Source organism: Entelurus aequoreus, linkage group LG04, assembly GCF_033978785.1.
Source record: "Entelurus aequoreus isolate RoL-2023_Sb linkage group LG04, RoL_Eaeq_v1.1, whole genome shotgun sequence".
Taxonomy (NCBI): domain Eukaryota; kingdom Metazoa; phylum Chordata; class Actinopteri; order Syngnathiformes; family Syngnathidae; genus Entelurus; species Entelurus aequoreus.
The window spans coordinates 8,098,327-8,118,237 of record NC_084734.1 but is presented as its reverse complement, the minus strand read 5'-3'; the positions used below and the strand labels follow the sequence as shown (position 1 = coordinate 8,118,237).

The following is a 19,911-nucleotide window of genomic DNA, read 5'->3' as shown; positions in this document are numbered from 1 at the left end:
TCTGTTCATAACTTTTATGGACAGAATTTCTAGGCGCAGTCAGGGTGTTGAGGGGATCTGGTTTGGTGGCTGCAGGATTAGGTCTCTGCTTTTTGCAGATGATGTGGTCCTGATGGCTTCATCTGGCCAGGATCTTCAGCTCTCACTGGATCGGTTCGCGGCCGAGTGTGAAGCGACTGGGATGGGAATCAGCACCTCCAAGTCCGAGTCCATGGTATCTCGCCCGGAAAAGGGTGGAGTGCCATCTCCGGGTTGGGGAGGAGACCTTGCCCCAAGTGGAGGAGTTCAAGTACCTCGGGGTCTTGTTCACGAGTGAGGGAAGAGTGCATTGTGAGATCGGTGCGGCGTCTTCAGTAATGCGGACGCTGTATCGATCCGTTGTGGTGAAGAAGGAGCTGAGCCGGAAGGAAAAGCTCTCAATTTACCGGTCGATCTACGTTCCCATCCTCACCTATGGTCATGAGCTTTGGGTTATGACCGAAAGGACAAGATCACGGGTACAAGCGGCCCAATTGAGTTTCCTCCGCCGGGTGGCGGGTCTCTCCCTCAGAGATAGGGTGAGAAGCTCTGTCATCCGGGAGGAACTCAAAGTAAAGCCGCTGCTCCTCCACATGGAGAGGAGCCAGTTGAGGTGGTTCGGGCATCTGGTCAGGATGCCACCCTAAACACCTGTTTAGGGCACGTCCGACCGGTAGGAGGCCACGGGGAAGACCCAGGACACGTTGGGAAGACTATGTCTCCCGGCTGGCCTGGGAACGCCTCGGGATCCCTCGGGGAGGAGCTGGACGAAGTGGCTGGGGAGAGGGAAGTCTGGGATTCCCTGCTTAGGCTGCTGCCCCCGCGACCCCATCTCGGATAAGCGGAAGAAGATGGATGGATGGATGACTCCTTTAAAGGCCTACTGAAACCCACTACTACCGACCACGCAGTCTGATAGTTTATATATCAATGATGAAATCTTAACATTATAACACATGCCAATACGGCCGGGTTAACTTATAAAGTGACATTTTAAATTTGCCGCTAAACTTCCGGTTTGAAACGCCTCTGAGGATGACGTATGCGCGTGACGTAGCCCGGGGAACAGAGGTATGCCTTCCCCATTGAATACAATACAAAAAGGCTCTGTTTTCATTTCATAATTCCACAGTATTCTGGACATCTGTGTTGGTGAATCTGTTGCAATCATGTTCATTGCATTATGGAGAAAGAAGCTGAGCAAGCAAAGAAGAAAGTTGTCGGTGCGAAACGGACGTATTTTTCGAACGAAGTCAGCCACAACAGTACACAGCCGGCGCGTCTTTGTTTACATTCCCGAAAGATGCAGTCAAGATGGAAGAACTCGGATAACAGAGACTCTAACCAGGAGGACTTTTGACTTCGATACACAGACGCCTGTAGAGAACTGGGACAACACAGACTCTTACCAGGATTACTTTGATTTGGATGACAAAGACGCAGACGTGCTACTGTGAGTATGCAGCTTTGGCTTCTAAACATTTGATCGCTTGACCGTATGTGCGCAACTTTTTTTTGCGTATGTACGTAACTTTTTTAAAATATATAAGCTTTATGAACCTTGGGTTAGGTGAACGGTCTTTTGGGCTGAGTGATTGTGTGTGTTGATCAGGTGTTTGAATTGTATTGGCGTGTTCTATGGAGCTAGGAGCTAGCATAGGAGCTAGGAGCTAGCATAACAAACACGTAGGTGTTTTTATGCAGGATTAATTTGTGGCATGTTAAATATAAGCCTGGTTGTGTTGTGGCTAATAGAGTAAATATATGTCTTGTGTTTATTTACTGTTGTAGTCATTCCCAGCTGAATATCAGGTCACCCCCGGCTCTCACAGCATCTTCCCTATCTGAATAGCTTCAACTCCCCACTAGTCCTTCACTTGCACTTTCCTCATCCACAAATCTTTCATCCTCGCTCAAATTAATGGGGAAATTGTCGCTTTCTCGGTCCGAATCTCTCTCACTTCATGCGGCCATCATTGTAAACAATAGGGAACTTTGCGTATATGTTCAACTGACTACGTCACGCTACTTCCGGTAGGGGCAAGCCTTTTTTTTATCAGATACCAAAAGTTGCGATCTTTATCGTCGTTGTTCTATACTAAATCCTTTCAGCAAAAATATGGCAATATCGCGAAATGATCAAGTATGACACATAGAATAGATCTGCTATCCCCGTTTAAATTAAAAAAATTCATTTCAGTAGGCCTTTAATGTGCCTTATAAGCCGGTGCGCCTTTTGTATGAAAAAAGACCTGACTAGACCCGCTCATCGGCAGTGCGCCTTATAATCCGGTGCGCCCTATGGTCCGGAAGACACGGTATCTTATCGGCAACCACAAATTGTGAACCGTTGTTAAAAAGAATGGTCACAGCCCAAATGAAACAAGCACGAGGCCACCCAGTTGAGTGTATACCTCCCTTGAAGTAACGTCTTCACCCGACATTACCCCCACAGCTGGTCTGTCTCTTTCCATCTCGTACTGGTCTCCCACTCCGCTGGCCTCCTCCAACAAGTGTGTGATGCAATGGCAGTGACAGCTGGGGAGTGATGATATCCCTGTGAAAGAAAGACCACACAATGATGTATGCACGCTGAAGGCAGAGTGTGTGTGCCTTCACTTGCAGTCTGTATGTATCTAAGAGCAGGATGGAGATTCCATGTAGCCTGTCAGCTTGGAACCTGTCCCACACGCACACACACATTCTTGTATTTCTTACCTTCTTGAGACCCGAGAAGAAAGCCTCCCTCTTTAGGACCAGCCTTTCTAGATATATAAAGAAGTGTCTTTACAACATTAATAATTAGGGATGTCCGATAATGGCTTTTTGCCGATATCCGATATTGTCCAACTCTTTAATTACCGATACCGATATCAACCGATATATGCAGTCGTGGAATTAACACATTATTATGCCTAATTTGGACAAGCAGGTATGGTGAAGATAAGGTACTTTTTAAAAAAATTAGTAAAATAAGATAAATAAATTAAAAACATTTTCTTGAATAAAAAAGAAAGTACAACAATATACAAACAGTTACATAGAAACTAGGAATAAATGAAAATGAGTAAAATTAACTGTTAAAGGTTAGTACTATTAGTGGAGCAGCAGCACGCACAATCATGTGTGCTTATGGACTGTATCCCTTGCAGACTGTATTGATATATATTGATATATAATGTAGGAAGCAGAATATTAATAACAGAAATAAAGGGGGTTACCCACATATGCGGTCCTCTCCAAGGTTTCTCATAGTCATTCACATTGACGTCCCACTGGGGTGAGTTTTCCTTGCCCGTATGTGGGCTCTGTACCGAGGATGTCGTTGTGGCTTGTGCAGCCCTTTGAGACACTTGTGATTTAGGGCTATATAAATAAACATTGATTGATTGATTGATTTTGTGTGAATGAGTGTAAATGGGGGAGGGAGGTTTTTTTTGGGTTGGTGCACTAATTGTAAGTGTATCTTGTGTTTTTTATGTTGATTTAATAAATTTAAAAAAACAAACAAAAAAAAACCAACGATACCGATAATAAAAAACCGATACCGATAATTTCTGATATTACATTTTAACGCATATATTGTCCGATAATATCGGCCATCTCTATTAATAATATATACATACTATGCAAATATATAAAAAGGTAAGCTTTTAGTTACTTTTTTTTGTTTAATTTTCGTTTGTAATTGGTTTTTAATAGAGATGTCCGATATTATCGGCCGATAAATGCTTTAAAAAATTTAATATCAGAAATTATCGGTATCATTTTTTAAATTATCGGTATCGTTTTTTTAAATTTACTAAATCAATATAAAAAACACAAGATACACTTACAATTAGTGCACCAACACAAAAAACCTCCCTCCCCTATTTACACTCATTCACACAAAAGGGTTGTTTCTTTCTGTTATTAATATTCTGCTTCCTACATTATATATCAATATATATCAATACAGTCTGCAAGGGATACAGTCCGTAAGCACACATGATTGTGCGTGCTGCTGCTCCACTAATAGTACTAACCTTTAACGGTTAATTTTACTCATTTTCATTAATAACTAGTTTCTATGTAACTGTTTTTATATTGTTTTACTTTTTTATTCAAGAAAATGTTTTTTATTTTATAATATTTTATTTTATTTTAAAAAGGACCTTATCTTCACCATACCTGCTTGTCCAAATTAGGCATAATAATGTGTTAATTCCACCACTGTATATATCGGTATCGGTTGATATCGGTAATTAAGAGTTGGACAATATCGGAATATCGGCAAAAAAGCCATTATCGGACAGCCCTAGTTTTTAATCTTCATTATTTACTTCAAGTTATTACAGTATGTCTCTATATCACAGGTGTCAAACTCAAACATCATTTTATCTGGCCCGCAAACACCTGGAAATGATGTGTCAATAAAGTACTTCATATTTTCTCACTAAATGTAATTGATTTTTTTTTCAAATTTGACAGAAAAAAGATATGTACTGCTGGAAATTGCATGCCTTTTCAACAGCATCCAGTATTGCAACAAATTACAGTATATTATCATACTTTCCAAACTTGTTTTTGTCTGAATAAAAATACTTCACTTTACATCAAAATAATAAAAATGCCAATAATAATAATAAAAAAATGTATTTGTAAAAAGCACTTTACATTGAGTAAACAACCTCAAAGTGCTACAGTGTATTAAAAAAAAAAAGATATAAAAAAGAAATAAAAATAAAAACTAGAACAGCAAAATAGCTAAAACTAGTATGCATATCTAAAAAATAGTTGTTTTTAAAAAAAGAAGGGTTTTTAAGCCTTTTTTAAAAGCATCCACAGTCTGTGGTGCCCTCAGGTGGTCAGGGGGTGTGTTCCACAGACTGACACAATACATTTTACATTGTTCTTTACAGCATATTACTGTGAATTGAAAAAAAAAACTACTACAGTTTTTTGCGTTAAAATTCTGTTTATTGAACTGCCAGTTTTTGACTGTAAAATCTAGGGTTGTTGTTTTTAACGGTGTATTACTGTAAATGGAAAGACGGTACATTTGTTTTTACGGTAGAAAAACTGGCAGCTATGTTGGCAGAATAAAAAAAAATTACTTGTACAGTTTTTCCATGAACAATATCATGTTGTAAAAACCAATGTACATTTAACACAAACATTCTGCCAACTAAGCTGCCAGATTTTCCTGTAACCCCCCAAAATACAGTGGTACTGTTTTTCATTTTACCATAAAATGTTGAATTTTTTTTAAAAAAAACACTATTTTACAGTTAAATTTTGTAAAGTTTTTACTGTAAAATCGACAGTCTACTTAAATATATATATAATTAATAATGAAAACTAAAGGCAAATTCATACATTGACTGTTACAAGCGGCCCTCTAATGGCAGCCATAACTGCCTTGTGGCCCTCAATGAAAACATGTTTGACATCCCTGATTTATATACATATAATTTTAATAATTTTGGCCAAAGGGGGCGCATTTCAATTTCTTACACACACTTATTGCATATGTTGGCCAGAAGGGGAGCACTTCAAATTTTTACACACACTTGTTATTTCATATGTTGACCAGAGGGGGAGCACTTTTAAAAAGCGACACATTTGAAAAATCCCTCCTTTTTTGTTGATAGATGTCACCACAAATGAGACATTGTCTATTAGATGCAATGTTATTGATTTATGTCATCACTTGTTCACACCTCCTCATATGGAAGATACTTTTCCTTCTTTGTCTCAAGAACGATAGAAATACAACACACACACACACACACACACACACACACACACACACACACACACACACACACACACACACACACACACACACACACACACACACACACACACACACACACACACACACACACACACACACACACACACACACACACACATTGTTACCTTCTCGAGACCTCCGTAAAATGCCTACCTCTAATATTATGATAAGTCGTAATTTCACTCAAAGCAAGTCAAAATTTGACAAGAAAAACTGAACATTTGTGCAATATTATGATAAAAGTTGGAATTTTACTCAATAACAGTCGCAATTTTACAAGAAAAGCTTAAACTGTTGGTAATTTTATGAAAAAAAGAGTCGTCATTTTACTCGACAAGTCACAATTTTAAAAGAAAACTTCAAAATTTTGGCAATATCATGATAATAATCTGAATTTTACTCGGCAAAATTATGACAAAAGTCATCATTTTACTCCAAAAATGTCACTATTTGACAATAACAACAAAACAATTGGCAATATTGTGACACAAGTCACAATTTTATATAACAAAAGTCACCATTATACATAAAAAAGTAATAACTTTATGAGAAAATTTTGCAATATTACAGAAACATATTACAGTATGTCTCTATATACATATTTATTTTTATAATTTTGGCCAAAGGGGGCGCACTTAATTTTTTTTTACACACACTTGTTATTTCATATGTTGACCAGAGGGGGAGCACTTTTAAAAGCGACACATTTGAAAAATGCCTCCTTTTTTGGGACCACCCTCATGTTGATATTGTCTTAGATGCAATGTTATTGGGACCATGATTTATGTCATCACTTGTTCACACCTCCTCATATGGAAGACACTTTTCCTTCTTCATGTCTCAGGTGTTCTCCAATACAAAGGCAATGTTATTTACACAAATACAGAAACGCACGAGACAAAAAGTGTCCAAGCTATTGCTCGTATTGCTACATGACTAAAAAGCTCATCTGAATCTCAAATAGAAAAAAGGTAATATGAAAAAGGTTCAGCCCTGAAGGTTGCATGCAAAGACTGTACGGTGCATTGTACTTTACACTTTCATGCCAGGATGATTCATGCACACGGTGGGATCATGTATGGTAAGAAGTGGCGTGTGTGGACTACAGTGCAGGTGTGTGCTGCCAGCCAAACACCTGCGTGCATGAACACATCGAGCGCCCTCGTCCTTTGCCGGAATGCCCTAAAAAAAAAAGACCAACATCTGCGGCAAGAACTTGCCGTGACCGCCCTTGACTTGTTACTTGGTAATGGACGAGGGATGTAACAGTAAACACTATAATGATAATTTGCGATAAAATTCCAGACGGTTAGTAATACTGTCTCATTTTTCAATTACCGAAAAACCGTCATTAATTAATGCATTTTAGGCAACACGAAGTCGGGCCTGAAATCACGGACTTTGCTCGGGAGATTTCCCCTAAGCCTAACGCTTGGTTTAACGCCATTTTCCCTCACCTCCCGACGTGTGTTTAAGAGCGCACTGCTGTGTTTAGATGGAGACAGGTGTGGACAATATTGGAGACACTTGTCCCCACACTAAAAGTATACAGTGAAGGCGAAAACTATTTCATGTTGCTTTCGTTTACTCAATACAGCGTCCATCAGCTGCTGTGACTGAGCGTTAATGAGGGGAGGAAACATGAAGCAGGTGATGTGTCGTGAACGCTGTCACAACTTGTTTATAAAGTCTTTACTGGGATGTTCACTCCTTTATTTAACTGCAAACTATATCAGTGTTCAAAAAACATCAATACTAGATATAATGTTTCGTCATCCATCGAACTGAACGAAGGCTGTGAAGATTATGTATTCGATGTGAGAGGTGTCACTCTTTATTTTTGTGGCCCAAACTGCTGTACTGAACCAAGAGAAGAACAAAGCTTATTTATTGGACTTCATCTTCATTAGCCAAACTGCTTTGTGTTTCATCTTAATATCAAAAAGTAAACACCAGAGTTTTTTTTACATTACTTGTGTTTTTTTCACGACAAAGATGTTACTTCGAAAAACATTCATGTGACATAGCATTTTGTTAATGTTTTGTGTAGAGTTCATTCCTATGTATAAGAAAATAATGATTGCCTTGGTGCCCTAAAATATGAGCCCTCCTTTAAGGCAACACTTGTCTTGACCTTAAAAAGTTCAAGTTGGAGGCCTGGGGCCATACTTATCAAGCTTCTTAGAGTGCCATTTTACACTTAAGTCCTGAGAATTTGCGAAATTTAGTCCTACTCTCAAACTTAAGAATAAAAGCTTTTTATCAACGTTCTTAAGTCTAAGAATCACTCCTACTCTCCACGATATTTAAGAGACCTTCAGAGGTGTCTTAAGTGGTTAGGAGTTGCCAGCAGGGGATGGCACTGAGGCGAGAGAGACGTGCGCGAACGTTCAGGGAACGGAACAATGTTTTTTTTTTTTGATGACGAGCAGCTGATCAAACGGTATCGTTTAGACAGAGCGGATATTATTTTTGTCACAGATTTAATACTTTTCGATTCCTTGTTGATTTCTGCATGTGTCTGCAGTGGGCTTGTATATATAGAGCCACCCACACCAGTTTCAAATTAGTTGCCTAATTAATGAATTGGAAATAAAATGTTATGACAGTAGCGTATGTGTGTGGCCGTGAGGTGAGTGACGTCAGTGAGTGTGTGGGCGATAGAAGAGAGGGAGCGGTAGTGTGAGTGCCGGCGGGGACTAGTTTGTTTTGTATTATTTTGTAGTTTATTGTCAAAATATACACTCCCATTGTCCACTTAAATATTTCCAAGATATTTCTTTATTCTTAGACAACGGATTCCCTTCCGTGATTGGTCATTTCTATGGACACAGAAATGACGTCACCTAAAATTCCGTTTACGGCACATAGTAATGTCGTAATTCAGCTCGGAGTGTGACACTTAAGATTCAGTCCTACACTTCGCTGAAAGTGTGAGTAAGACGCTTGATAACTAACTTTTAAGTGCAGCTTTCAGCGAAGAATTTATTTACTCTTAAGTCAACTCTTAGCAGACTTCTTAGGAGTAATTCTAAGAAGCTTGATAAGTACGGCCCCTGATGTGCTGCCAAGTGTTTGTGCTGCTTGTTATATTATTTGGCTGTGCTAAATAAAATGTGACATTTTCCATTTGTTTTTGAACCGTGTTAGAATCATCATCCCTGTTCCTTTCTGTTCTGTTCCTAAAAAGGCTCTGTTAAAAAAATTGGCACATTTGTTCTAAAGATAAACCGATGATCGGCACCGATATTTGACATATCGGTATCTGCCCTTTTTTTTTTTACATTCCTATTTTGACCCGCAGCATAAGACACATGTAAAGAAGGTGTTTGTTGAATCCCCTGATGTTTGTTGGTGCTAAATTAACCACAACATTAGCACCACTTAAAACATTAAGTGGTTACTGGTCCGACATTTCCTAAATTATTATTTTTTTTAAACCAACTTAAAGCCTTATGCAGCTGTTTACTGATGTATAATATTCATGTTGAGAAGACTTTTACTGCAAACGAATATCGGATGCCTTGAATACTAATAATCGGTATCGGTTAGGGGTGTAACGGTACGTGTATTTGTATTGAACCATTTCGGTACCGGGGTTCCGGTTCGGTTCGGAGGTGTACCGAACGAGTTTCCACACGGACATATTAAGTAGCGTAACGCACGTTGTGTAAACAATGCACACCGAGGCACAACACACGGCATGCTAGCAGCTAACGGGCTAGGATAGACTGACCATACGTCCTCTTTTCACCGGACATGGCCTCTTTTGTGGAGCTGTCAGGGCGGAGTTTCTTAAATGCCTCAAATGTCCGGCATTTTGAGTTAGGGTTGCGTGTATTTTCAATGTACGTTCAGGGTTAAGAAGGGGTTAAAAACAAAACAAACAGCAGCATTGGTGAGGGAGGGGCAGAGACAGAGAGAGAGAGAGAGAGAGAGAGAGTTATGATAAACGCGCATGCGTCGCCAGGCTCTGCTTTTTATCCATAGATTTTTTAATTTTTTATTATCTATAGCAGGGGTGTCAAAAGTGTGCCCCGGAGGCCATTTGCGGCCCACAGCTAATGTTTTAAAGGCCCACGGCACATTCTAAAAATACTATTAAAATAAACAAAAACATAACAAAAGTGAAATAAAAAAGCTTAAAGGTTAAATGTAATTTAGAAAAAGTTGCAATGTTGACTAATAAAACAAAGCTGTTTTTTTTTCTTTCAAACTGTCATTGCTCAAAACATAATATTGAATCAAAATCAATGTTATTATGAATTATTGACCTATACAAGGTTCCCATTATTTCACATCAAATATTACACTAAGAAAAATATTTTTGGTGGAAGATTTTGCAAATTTGGCAAATAAATAACCCAAAAATTTATATTTTGTTGTTTTCTTACTGTACCAAAAATGAACCGAACCGTGACCTCTAAACCGAGGTACGTACCGAACCGAAATTTTTGTGTACTGTTACACCCTTAGTATCGGTCAATCTCTAATTTGTTCACAAAGACAAAATAAAATGTCCAATGGAAAACAATTTAAAATGCAGCAATTTCTTTTCATCTCAAATGTATCCAAACAAACTAATATAGTGCCTTGTGTTAATATTTAAAATTGGACTGCAGTCTCCTCGCCCCACATTGTTTATTGTTTTTAAATATATATTATTTTCAAAGCATATTCTACAATTTTCTAGTCTTAAATGAAGCATAAATATGTCCAAATAAAATAAAAAGCTCAATATTACAGTAGGATTGGCCTTTACTAGGGGTGACCAAACCAATCAGAGCACACTGTTCAGTATCGTGGCCACTGATTGGCTCAGCCTCAGCCAGCCTTGCTATATTGGATTAAGAGAGTGTAAAGGTGACCAAACAGTGCTTAGAGTGCTCTCATAATGTAAACAAAAAAGTATTTAGAAGGTTGTAAACTGTTTGTTATGCCCTAGTTATGAAAATATTTTATTCATAATTCCTACTTTGCAGAAATTCATTTATAGCCGCCAATCAACAGTGGTAAAAAATGGATGATTGTACTGGTTTTCAATTTTACATTTGGATATTTTTTCCACTAGATGGCGCTACTTCTATCTGTAGGAGTGCCTTGCTGTACTAAATTGATAAGTACGGTATTTTCTGGACCATAAGGCGCACTGCCGATGAGCGAGTCTATTTTCATACAAAAGGCGCATTGAAGGGGCCATTTTTCTATTTTTTTCCCTAATATTTGAGTGGGTCCTTCCATAGTGGAAAGGTTGCACCCCGAGATCAAAAAGGTGAGCAACCCTAGCTTTAGACCACAAATAAGTGTTTTAAATGTAGTTTAAAATAATCCTAGGTCCCATTTAAAGGAGTTTTTCCTTGGTGATAAATTGATAACAAGTGGGAAGATGCTGATGCTGTATAATCCGTCAACTGTAGAGTTGCTAGTACAGAAAAGCAACACCACCATCTAGTGGTGGCTTTAGGTTAATGCAGCACTAGAAAACATTCCACGAATTTTTAAATCCTTATAAATTCAATGAGTAAAATTCGTATTGGGTATTTAATCATATTTGCAGGAGATATTCTTATAATAAGGGTCACACATTCGATAAGTGATGAATAAACCAATTTTTCATGATCTTTTTTCTATGAAAATGATTTATTGGGATAGTGGCCTTACAAGAGTATTGTACTTACAATGATGTTGACCCATGAGTGATGTCATAGCTGCTCAAGCACATTTTGTCAAATGTCCTGAAAAGAAAAAACATTTAGCATAATAGCTAGCTTGAAGCTACTGTATTTTTTGCACATTTGTGAAAATCAATTTAAAAGTTTGTCCATATTTATTCCCCCCCCCCCCCCCCCCCCCCCAATTCATTCATGACGGATAAACATCTTGTTTTGGTAAACACAAAAAATAGCTTTACTTACCTTAAGATTGGTTTAGAGACTGTTTAAAAAAAAAAAAAAATACCCAAGCGGGTAATTAGCAGGCACTTCCGGTTTTTGCCGGAGGTGGGGCAGCCATAGGACACGCCCACCATGCAGGGGCTCAAATTGTTTACCTGTGGACCAGCTTTATTATTCATACTACGGGACTGTAAAAAAAATTTAGAAAATGGATGAATGGACAATAATTTTGTTTTACTTTCTCTGGTAAATTCCTGGCATGTCCGACCGGTAGGAGGCCACGGGGAAGACCCAGGACACGTTGGGAAGACTATGTCTCCCGGCTGGCCTGGGAACGCCTCAGGATCCCCCGGGAAGAGCTGGACGAAGTGGCTGGGGAGAGGGAAGTCTGGCTTCTCTGCTTAGGCTGCTGCCCCCGCGACCCCAGCTCGGATAAGCGGAAGATGGATGGATGGATGGTAAATTCTGTTCATTTTTTAGACCTCAAAAGTACGACTGCGCTAAGGGAAATACAAAAAGTTAAAGTTTAAAAAGTTCATATCAAGCCTTTTATTTGGTATACAGATTCATACATTTATACAGTATATATATATAGATATATTCATATATCATGTGCCACTGCAAAGTCACAAACTAAGAAAATAAAAGGGACCAAATATATATATATATATATGTGCTTAGTTTTGAATGAGTGCTGTGAAGTGCTAGTAACAAGTTAAGACAAGAATGAGGTAAATGCCAGGCAGGACTATCACACTCGCGGTATAAAAGGGAAAAAAGTTGCCCATTCATTATCAGCTTTATAGACAGAAACACACCGATTAGTTAGGTTAACTGAGAAGAATAGTGGGGGAGTGGACCCTTCATGTCAACGTAGAGGAAGAGGAGTTAATTTCATAACACACACGGAATACTGTATGTACATAAAGACAAATAGTGCATGAAAGAAGAATAGAATCACTCACTCATGAGAAGTTGTATGTGACGTGCACACACACACACACACACACGCACACGCAAGCACACACACACACATACACGCGCGCAGTAAGGAGGAGTATGCTCAGGAAGTGATGTGTGTCTGCAATAATGCTCATGTCAAAACAGATGAGACAGGCAGTGCTGAACATGTCTAAGACATTCTACATTGGAGTGTGATCATTCAGAGTCTCTCTGAACCTCTGAGGCGTCGGCTCGGCAGATGGGACACGTCCGATTGGCCTGTGGGAAAGAGGAGGCGGAGCTTCAGTTCACGTCGCCAGGTTGACAGCCCGCTAAATGCACAAGCAGCCAGTAGAGCGCCTACTGTGTTTTGCGGACCATAGGGCGCACCGGATTATAAGGCGCACTGGCGATGAGCGGGTCTAGTCACGTCTTTTTTCATACAAAAAGCGCACCGGTTTATAAGGCGCATTAAAGGAGTCATATTATGATTTTTGGTCTACAAAACATGTAATGGTGGTTCTTTGCTCAAAATGTTGTTACTAGGGGTGTAACGGTACGTGTATTTGTATTGAACCGTTTCGGTACGGGGGTTCCGGTTCGGTTCGGATGTGTACCGAACGAGTTTCCACACGGACATATTAAAGGCCTACTGAAAGCCATTACTAGCGACCACGCAGTCTGATAGTTTATATATCAATGATGAAATCTTAAAGGCCTACTGAAAGCCACTACTAGCGACCACGCAGTCTGATAGTTTATATATCAATGATGAAATCTTAACATTGCAACACATGCCAATACGGCCGGGTTAACTTATAAAGTGACATTTTAAAATTCCCGGGAAATATCCGGCTGAAACATCGCGGTACGATGACGTATGCGCGTGACGAAGTCCGAGTAACGGAAGTTATGGTACCCCGTAGAATCCTATACAAAAAGCTCTGTTTTCATTTCATAATTCCACAGTATTCTGGACATCTTTTGCAATTTTTTTAATGAACAATGAAGGCTGCAACGAAGACAGTTGTAGGTGGGATCAGTGTATTAGCAGCGGACTACAGCAACACAACCAGGAGGACTTTGTTGGAGCGCTAGCCGCGCTAGCCGCGCTAGCCGCGCTAGCCGCCGACTTCACCTTGACTTCCTACGTCTCCGGGCCGCCAAACGCATCGGGTGAAGTCCTTCGTCCTTCTGCCGATCGCTGGAACGCAGGTGAGCACGGGTGTTGATGAGCAAATGAGGGCTGGCTGGCGTAGGTGGAGAGCTAATGTTTTTAGCATAGCTCTGTGCAGTCCGGTTGCTAAGTTAGCTTCAATGGCGTCGTTAGCACAGCATTGTTAACCTTCGCCAGCCTGGAAAGCATTAACCGTGTATTTACATGTCCACGGTTTAATAGTATTGTTGATTTTCTATCTATACTTCCAGTCAGGGGTTTATTTCTTTTGTTTCTATATGCAGTTAAAGCAAGATGCTATCACGTTAGCTCGTAGCTAAAGCATTTCGCCGATGTATTGTCGTGGAGATAAAAGGCACTGAATGTCCATTTCGCGTTCTCGACTGTCATTTTCAAGAGGATATAGTATCCGAGGTGGTTTAAAATACAAATCTGTGATCTACAATAGAAAAAGGAGAGTGTGGAATCCAATGAGCCAGCTTGTACCTAAGTTACGGTCAGAGCGAAAAAAGATACGTCCATCGCTGTCTCTCAAGTCCTTCACTGTAACGTTCCTCATCTACGAATCTTTCATCCTCGCTCAAATTAATGGGGTAATCATCACTTTCTCGGTCCGAATCTCTCTCGCTCCATTGTAAACAACGGGGAATTGTGAGGAATACTAGCTCCTGTGACGTCACGCTACTTCCGGTACAGGCAAGGCTTTTTTTTATCAGCGAGCAAAAGTTGCGAACTTTATCGTCGATTTTCTCTACTAAATCCTTTCAGCAAAAATATGGCAATATCGCGAAATGATCAAGTATGACACATAGAATGGATCTGCTATTCCCGTTTAAATAAAAAAAAATCATTTCAGTAGGCCTTTAACATTGCAACACATGCCAATACGGCCGGGTTAACTTATAAAGTACCATTTTAAATTTCCCGGGAAACTTCCGGTTGAAAACGTCTATGTATGATGACGTTTGCGCGTGAGGTCAATCGTTGAAGCGGAAGTATTGGGACACATTGTATCCCAATACAAAAAGCTCTGTTTTCATTGCAAAATTCCACAGTATTCTGGACATCTGTGTTGGTGAATCTTTTGCAGTTTGTTTAATGAACAATGGAGACTGCAAAGAAGAAAGTTGTAGGTGGGATTGGTGTATTAGCGGCTGGCTGCAGCAACACAACCAGGAGGACTTTGACTTGGATAGCAGACGCGCTATCCGACGCTAGCCGCCGACCACATCGATGATCGGGTGAAGTCCTTCGTCGCGCCGCCGATCGCTGGAACGCAGGTGAACACGGGTGTTGATGAGCAGACGAGGGCTGGCGTAGGTGGATAGCTAATGTTTTTATCATAGCTCTGACGAGGTCCCGTAGCTAAGTTAGCTTCAATGGCGTTGTTAGCAACAGCATTGCTAGGCTTCGCCAAGCGGTACAGCATTAACCGTGTGGTTACAGGTCCAGGGTTTGGTTCGGTGTCTCCTGATAGTAGTATTGTTGATCTGCTGTCTATCCTTCCAGTCAGGGGCGTATTTCTTTTGTTTCTATCTGCATTTAAGCACATTGCTATTACGTTAGCTCCGTAGCTAAAGTGCTTCGCAGATGTATTGTCGTGGAGATAAAAGTCACTGTGAATGTCCGTTTCGCGTTCTCAACTCTCATTTTCAAGAGGATATAGTATCCGAGGTGGTTTAAAATACAAATCCGTGATCCACAATAGAAAAAGGAAAAAGTGTGGAATCCAATGAGCCCTTGTACCTAAGTTACGGTCAGAGCGAAAAAAGATACGTCCTGCACTGCACTCTAGTCCTTCACTCTCACGTTCCTCATCCACGAATCTTTCATCCTCGCTCAAATTAATGGGGTAATCGTCGCTTTCTCGGTCCGAATCGCTCTCGCTGCTGGTGTAAACAATGGGGAAATGTGAGGAGCCTTTCAACCTGCGACGTCACGCTACTTCCGGTACAGGCAAGGCTTTTTTTTAATCAGCGACCAAAAGTTGCGAACTTTATCGTCGATGTTCTCTACTAAATCCTTTCAGCAAAAATATGGCAATATCGCGAAATAATCAAGTATGACACATAGAATGGATCTGCTATCCCCGTTTAAATAAGAACATTTCATTTCAGTAGGCCTTTAAGTAGCGTAACACACGTTGTGTAAACAATGCACACCGAGGCACAACACACGGCATGCTAGCAGCTAACGGGCTAGGATAGACTGACCATACGTCCTCTTTTCACCGGACATGGCCTCTTTTGCGGAGCTGTCCGGGCGGAGTTTCTTAAATGCCTCAAATGTCCGGCATTTTGAGTTAGGGTTGCGTGTATTTTCAATGTACGTTCAGGGTTAAGAAGGGGTTAAAAACAAAACAAACAGCAGCATTGGTGAGGGAGGGGCAGAGACAGAGAGAGTGAGAGAGTTATGATAAACGCGCATGCGTCGCCAGGCTCTGCTTTTTATCCATAGATTTATCACATTTAATTTTTTATTATCTATAGCGGGGGTGTCAAAAGTGTGCCCCGGAGGCCATTTGCGGCCCACAGCTAATGTTTTAAAGGCCCACGGCACATTCTAAAAATACTATTAAAATAAACAAAAACATAACAAAAGTGAAATAAAAAAGCTTAAAAGGTTAAATGTAATTTAGAAAAAGTTGCAATGTTAACTAATAAAACAAAGTAGTTTGTTTTTTTTCTTTCAAACTGTCATTGCTCAAAACATAATATTGAATCAAAATCAATGTTATTATGAATTATTGATCTATCCAAGGTTCCCATTACTTCACATCAAATATTACACTAAGAAAAATATTTTTGGTGGAAGATTTTGCAAATTTGGTAAATAAACAAAAATTTAATATTTTGTTGTTTTCTTACTGTACTGAAAATGAACCGAACCATGACCTCTAAACCGAGGTACGTACCGAACCGAAATGTTTGTGTACCGTTACACCCCCATGTTTTACACATCTTCAAGTCGCTTTCTGACAGTCGCTTTTGTGGGCGGTCTTATTTACGTGTCTCCACTTCGATGGCGTCCTCTCTTTGTTGTAGCGGTGTAGCGTGCAAGGACGGGAGTGGAAGAAGTGTCAAAAGATGGCGCTAACTGTTTTAATGACATTCAGACTTTACTGCAATCAATAACGGAGCAGCATCTCCTCATCCGTGGCTCACTAGTGCAACAACAAGGCCGAAAATGTGTCCGACCGGAACTTTCTAATAACTAAAGTTCCTTGGGTGAATAATGTAAACTCACTACACAGGTATGTTTTAGCGCTTTCATGGTGAGTTTACTGACAGATATAAGAAATAACTATACACTACTTTATATTAGAAATGGCAACAGCGGAGGATGAATGTCACATAAGATAGAGGAAAAAGAAAAAGCTTATTGACTACAGTGGCGGAAGTGCGCACATTTTCAGGACTTATGCAGATCCCAAATACAGATCAGCAGGTACCAGAAGGTAAGAAAAGTTGGTTTTGCATAATATTGTGAAACAAAACACCAGATAATACGTCTGCTAACGGGTGCCATTTTGCGTTCCTTATACACACACCATAGTAATACTCGTATCTCTGACTACGGTAGCCGTAATGGGCCGACAATCCATCAAGCGGTGCGGCTTCAAAGTCATTGTTAGAATAATTGTATCTAAGTTATCACAAAACTTTGTGTTACATTGAGTTCAGCTCGCCTGGCGAGCAGACAAAAGCTGTCTTTGATCCTACCAAGCAGAAGGCTTGTAAAACTCCACTGTGTACGATGGGAAGCGACATGAAGGCGTCGGTTTCTTTCTTCAATTGTAATCCACAGGAAGATTTTGTCTTGACCCGAGATCTACAAAGCGGAGAGGAAGCAGGGCCTGACTCCCCTCCAGGCACCTTTTCTTTGAACTTTTTTACGACCTTTTCTTTGAACTGTTTTGTAACCAAAGGCGATGGCTGTTTACGACCCCCCTCCCTTAGAAACAGCCGTTGCCATGTAATCAGGGAAAGTCCAAATAAAAGAGGAGGCGTACAATCTTTCGTCAGAGCGTGGTGGGAGACTGCACAAGAGTACAGCCCAGACGTTTCTCCTCAATTGAGCCAAATTTCATTCTGTCTCTGTTCAATTCCTTGCTTCTTTGTCTGTTTAATAGATGTCATCAGTGTTTGAACCTGACAGCCATACTAAAACAGTTTGACAAATTTTGGAGCGCCGTGTGTAATGTTCTTTATTTTTAATGGAACATTCAAAATGTTGGTGTTGTTTACTTGAGTCATATTGTAGTCTACACGTATCTCTTATGTGTGACTGCCATCTACTGGTCACACTTATCATTACCCCATGTACCAAATAAAATTGCTTCGAGGTCACTAAGTACAACCAGAATTATTCCGTACATTAGGCGCACCAGGTATTAAGGCGCACTGTCGATTTTTGAGGATATGTAAGGATTTTAAGTGCGCCTTATAATCCGAAAAATACGGTAAATTTCAAATTGTAACGCAGCATGCAGGACCAAACGCTACATTATTGCCTGCCAGTTAGGATTGGGATGGTGTATGTTGTACCACCCAGCACTTACCCTCAGCCACTTGTCCACACACTTGCCGTGGAACTCGTGGCTGCAGGGGAGAACTCGCAGCAGTTGTCGAGACTCAAAGTCACTCATACACACCACGCAGCTGGAAGACAAGCGGATTTAGCAACACAGAGCGCCTACATGTGGACATGTTACGTGTGCCATGGTCACTTACAGTGTTTGTTCCGACTGGTGGTTATTTGGGTTGAAGCGATAAGAAGGAAGCTGCTCGATGTCGCCCTTGGTCAGACCTCGCAGTTTGGCCTCACCGAGACGCTCAGCGAGATTAAGGAGAGCCTGCGGCAGAAGATCGATAGCATCAAGGTACAATTCAGTTCACTTAGGGACTAGGGATGGAGGACAACCTAAAATATGTTGTGACATATACAGTTTGCTAGTAGCTTTTTTTTCCCAGTAACGATTCATTTAATTAGTCACTGTTCCCATCGTTGCAACTCCGTTGGAAGAATGTGAAGAATGTGAAGTGGCTCGTTACTAGCAGGCATGTGATTTGAACTTAATGAAGAAGACTGAAAATAAGCCAGGTGTCTGGGGAGCAAGGACAAGGGGGGACTACCCCCACCCCTTAAAGTCCTGGTTTTTCAGCAATTGAACATGCAAAAAATAGCAAAAAAAAAATTGAAAAATGATCAACAGAGTTGACATAGATTCATCCAAATGAATCACTGTGTGTTTCAGTAACTGTTATTTAGTCACTACAGTAATTATGTTCCCATCCACAGGAACCACATGGGTTAGCCTACTCTATACAGTATTTACAACCTTAGTAGTGTTCACACACTATTATGTTAGATCCACTATGGACTGGACTCTCACGCTACGTTAGATCCACTATGGACTGAACTCTCACACTATTATGTTAGATCCACTATGGACTGGACTCTCACACTATTATGTTAGATCCACTATGGACTGGACTCTCACACTATTATGTTAGATCCCCTATGGACTGGACTCTCACAATATTATGTTAGATCCACTATGGACTGAACTCTCACACTATTATGTTAGATCCACTATGGACTGGACTCTCACAATATTATGTTAGATCCACTATGGACTGGACTCTCACAATATTATGTTAGATCCACTATGGACTGGACTCTCACAATATTATGTTAGATCCACTATGGACTGGACTCTCACACTATTATGTTAGATCCACTATGGACTGGACTCTCACACTATTATGTTAGATCCACTATGGACTGGACTCTCACACTATTATGTTAGATCCACTATGGACTGGACTCTCACACTATTATGTTAGATCCACTATGGACTGGACTCTCACACTATTATGTTAGATCCACTATGGACTGGACTCTCACACTATTATGTTAGATCCACTATGGACTGGACTCTCACACTATTATGTTAGATCCACTATGGGCTGGACTCTCACACTATTATGTTAGATCCACTATGGACTGGACTCTCACAATATTATGTTAGATCCACTATGGACTGGACTCACACAATATTATGTTAGATCCACTATGGACTGGACTCTCACAATATT

At 40.3% G+C, this 19,911-nt stretch overlaps 2 protein-coding genes across 3 annotated transcripts in view; both read right to left on the bottom strand.

Annotated features, from left to right (window-relative positions):
- The window catches only part of LOC133648240 (neuronal acetylcholine receptor subunit beta-2-like), a 438,894-nt gene that overhangs the window by 180,572 nt on the left and 238,411 nt on the right, over window positions 1-19,911 (bottom strand). The gene's annotated exons all lie outside the window — the stretch shown is intronic.
- LOC133648235 (E3 ubiquitin-protein ligase RNF38-like) overlaps window positions 12,242-19,911 on the bottom strand; it is a 52,941-nt gene continuing 45,271 nt past the window's right edge. Inside the window, exons 10-12 of one of the 2 annotated variants that reach the window (XM_062044125.1) lie at window positions 18,544-18,665; window positions 18,372-18,471; window positions 12,242-12,912 (exon numbers count right to left, since the gene is read on the bottom strand). In XM_062044125.1, coding sequence (XP_061900109.1) covers window positions 12,850-12,912; window positions 18,372-18,471; window positions 18,544-18,665 — 285 coding nt within the window. In that variant the 3' untranslated portion in view covers window positions 12,242-12,849. The remainder of the gene's footprint in view (window positions 12,913-18,371; window positions 18,472-18,543; window positions 18,666-19,911) is intronic. The other variant, XM_062044124.1, reaches the window with a different exon arrangement.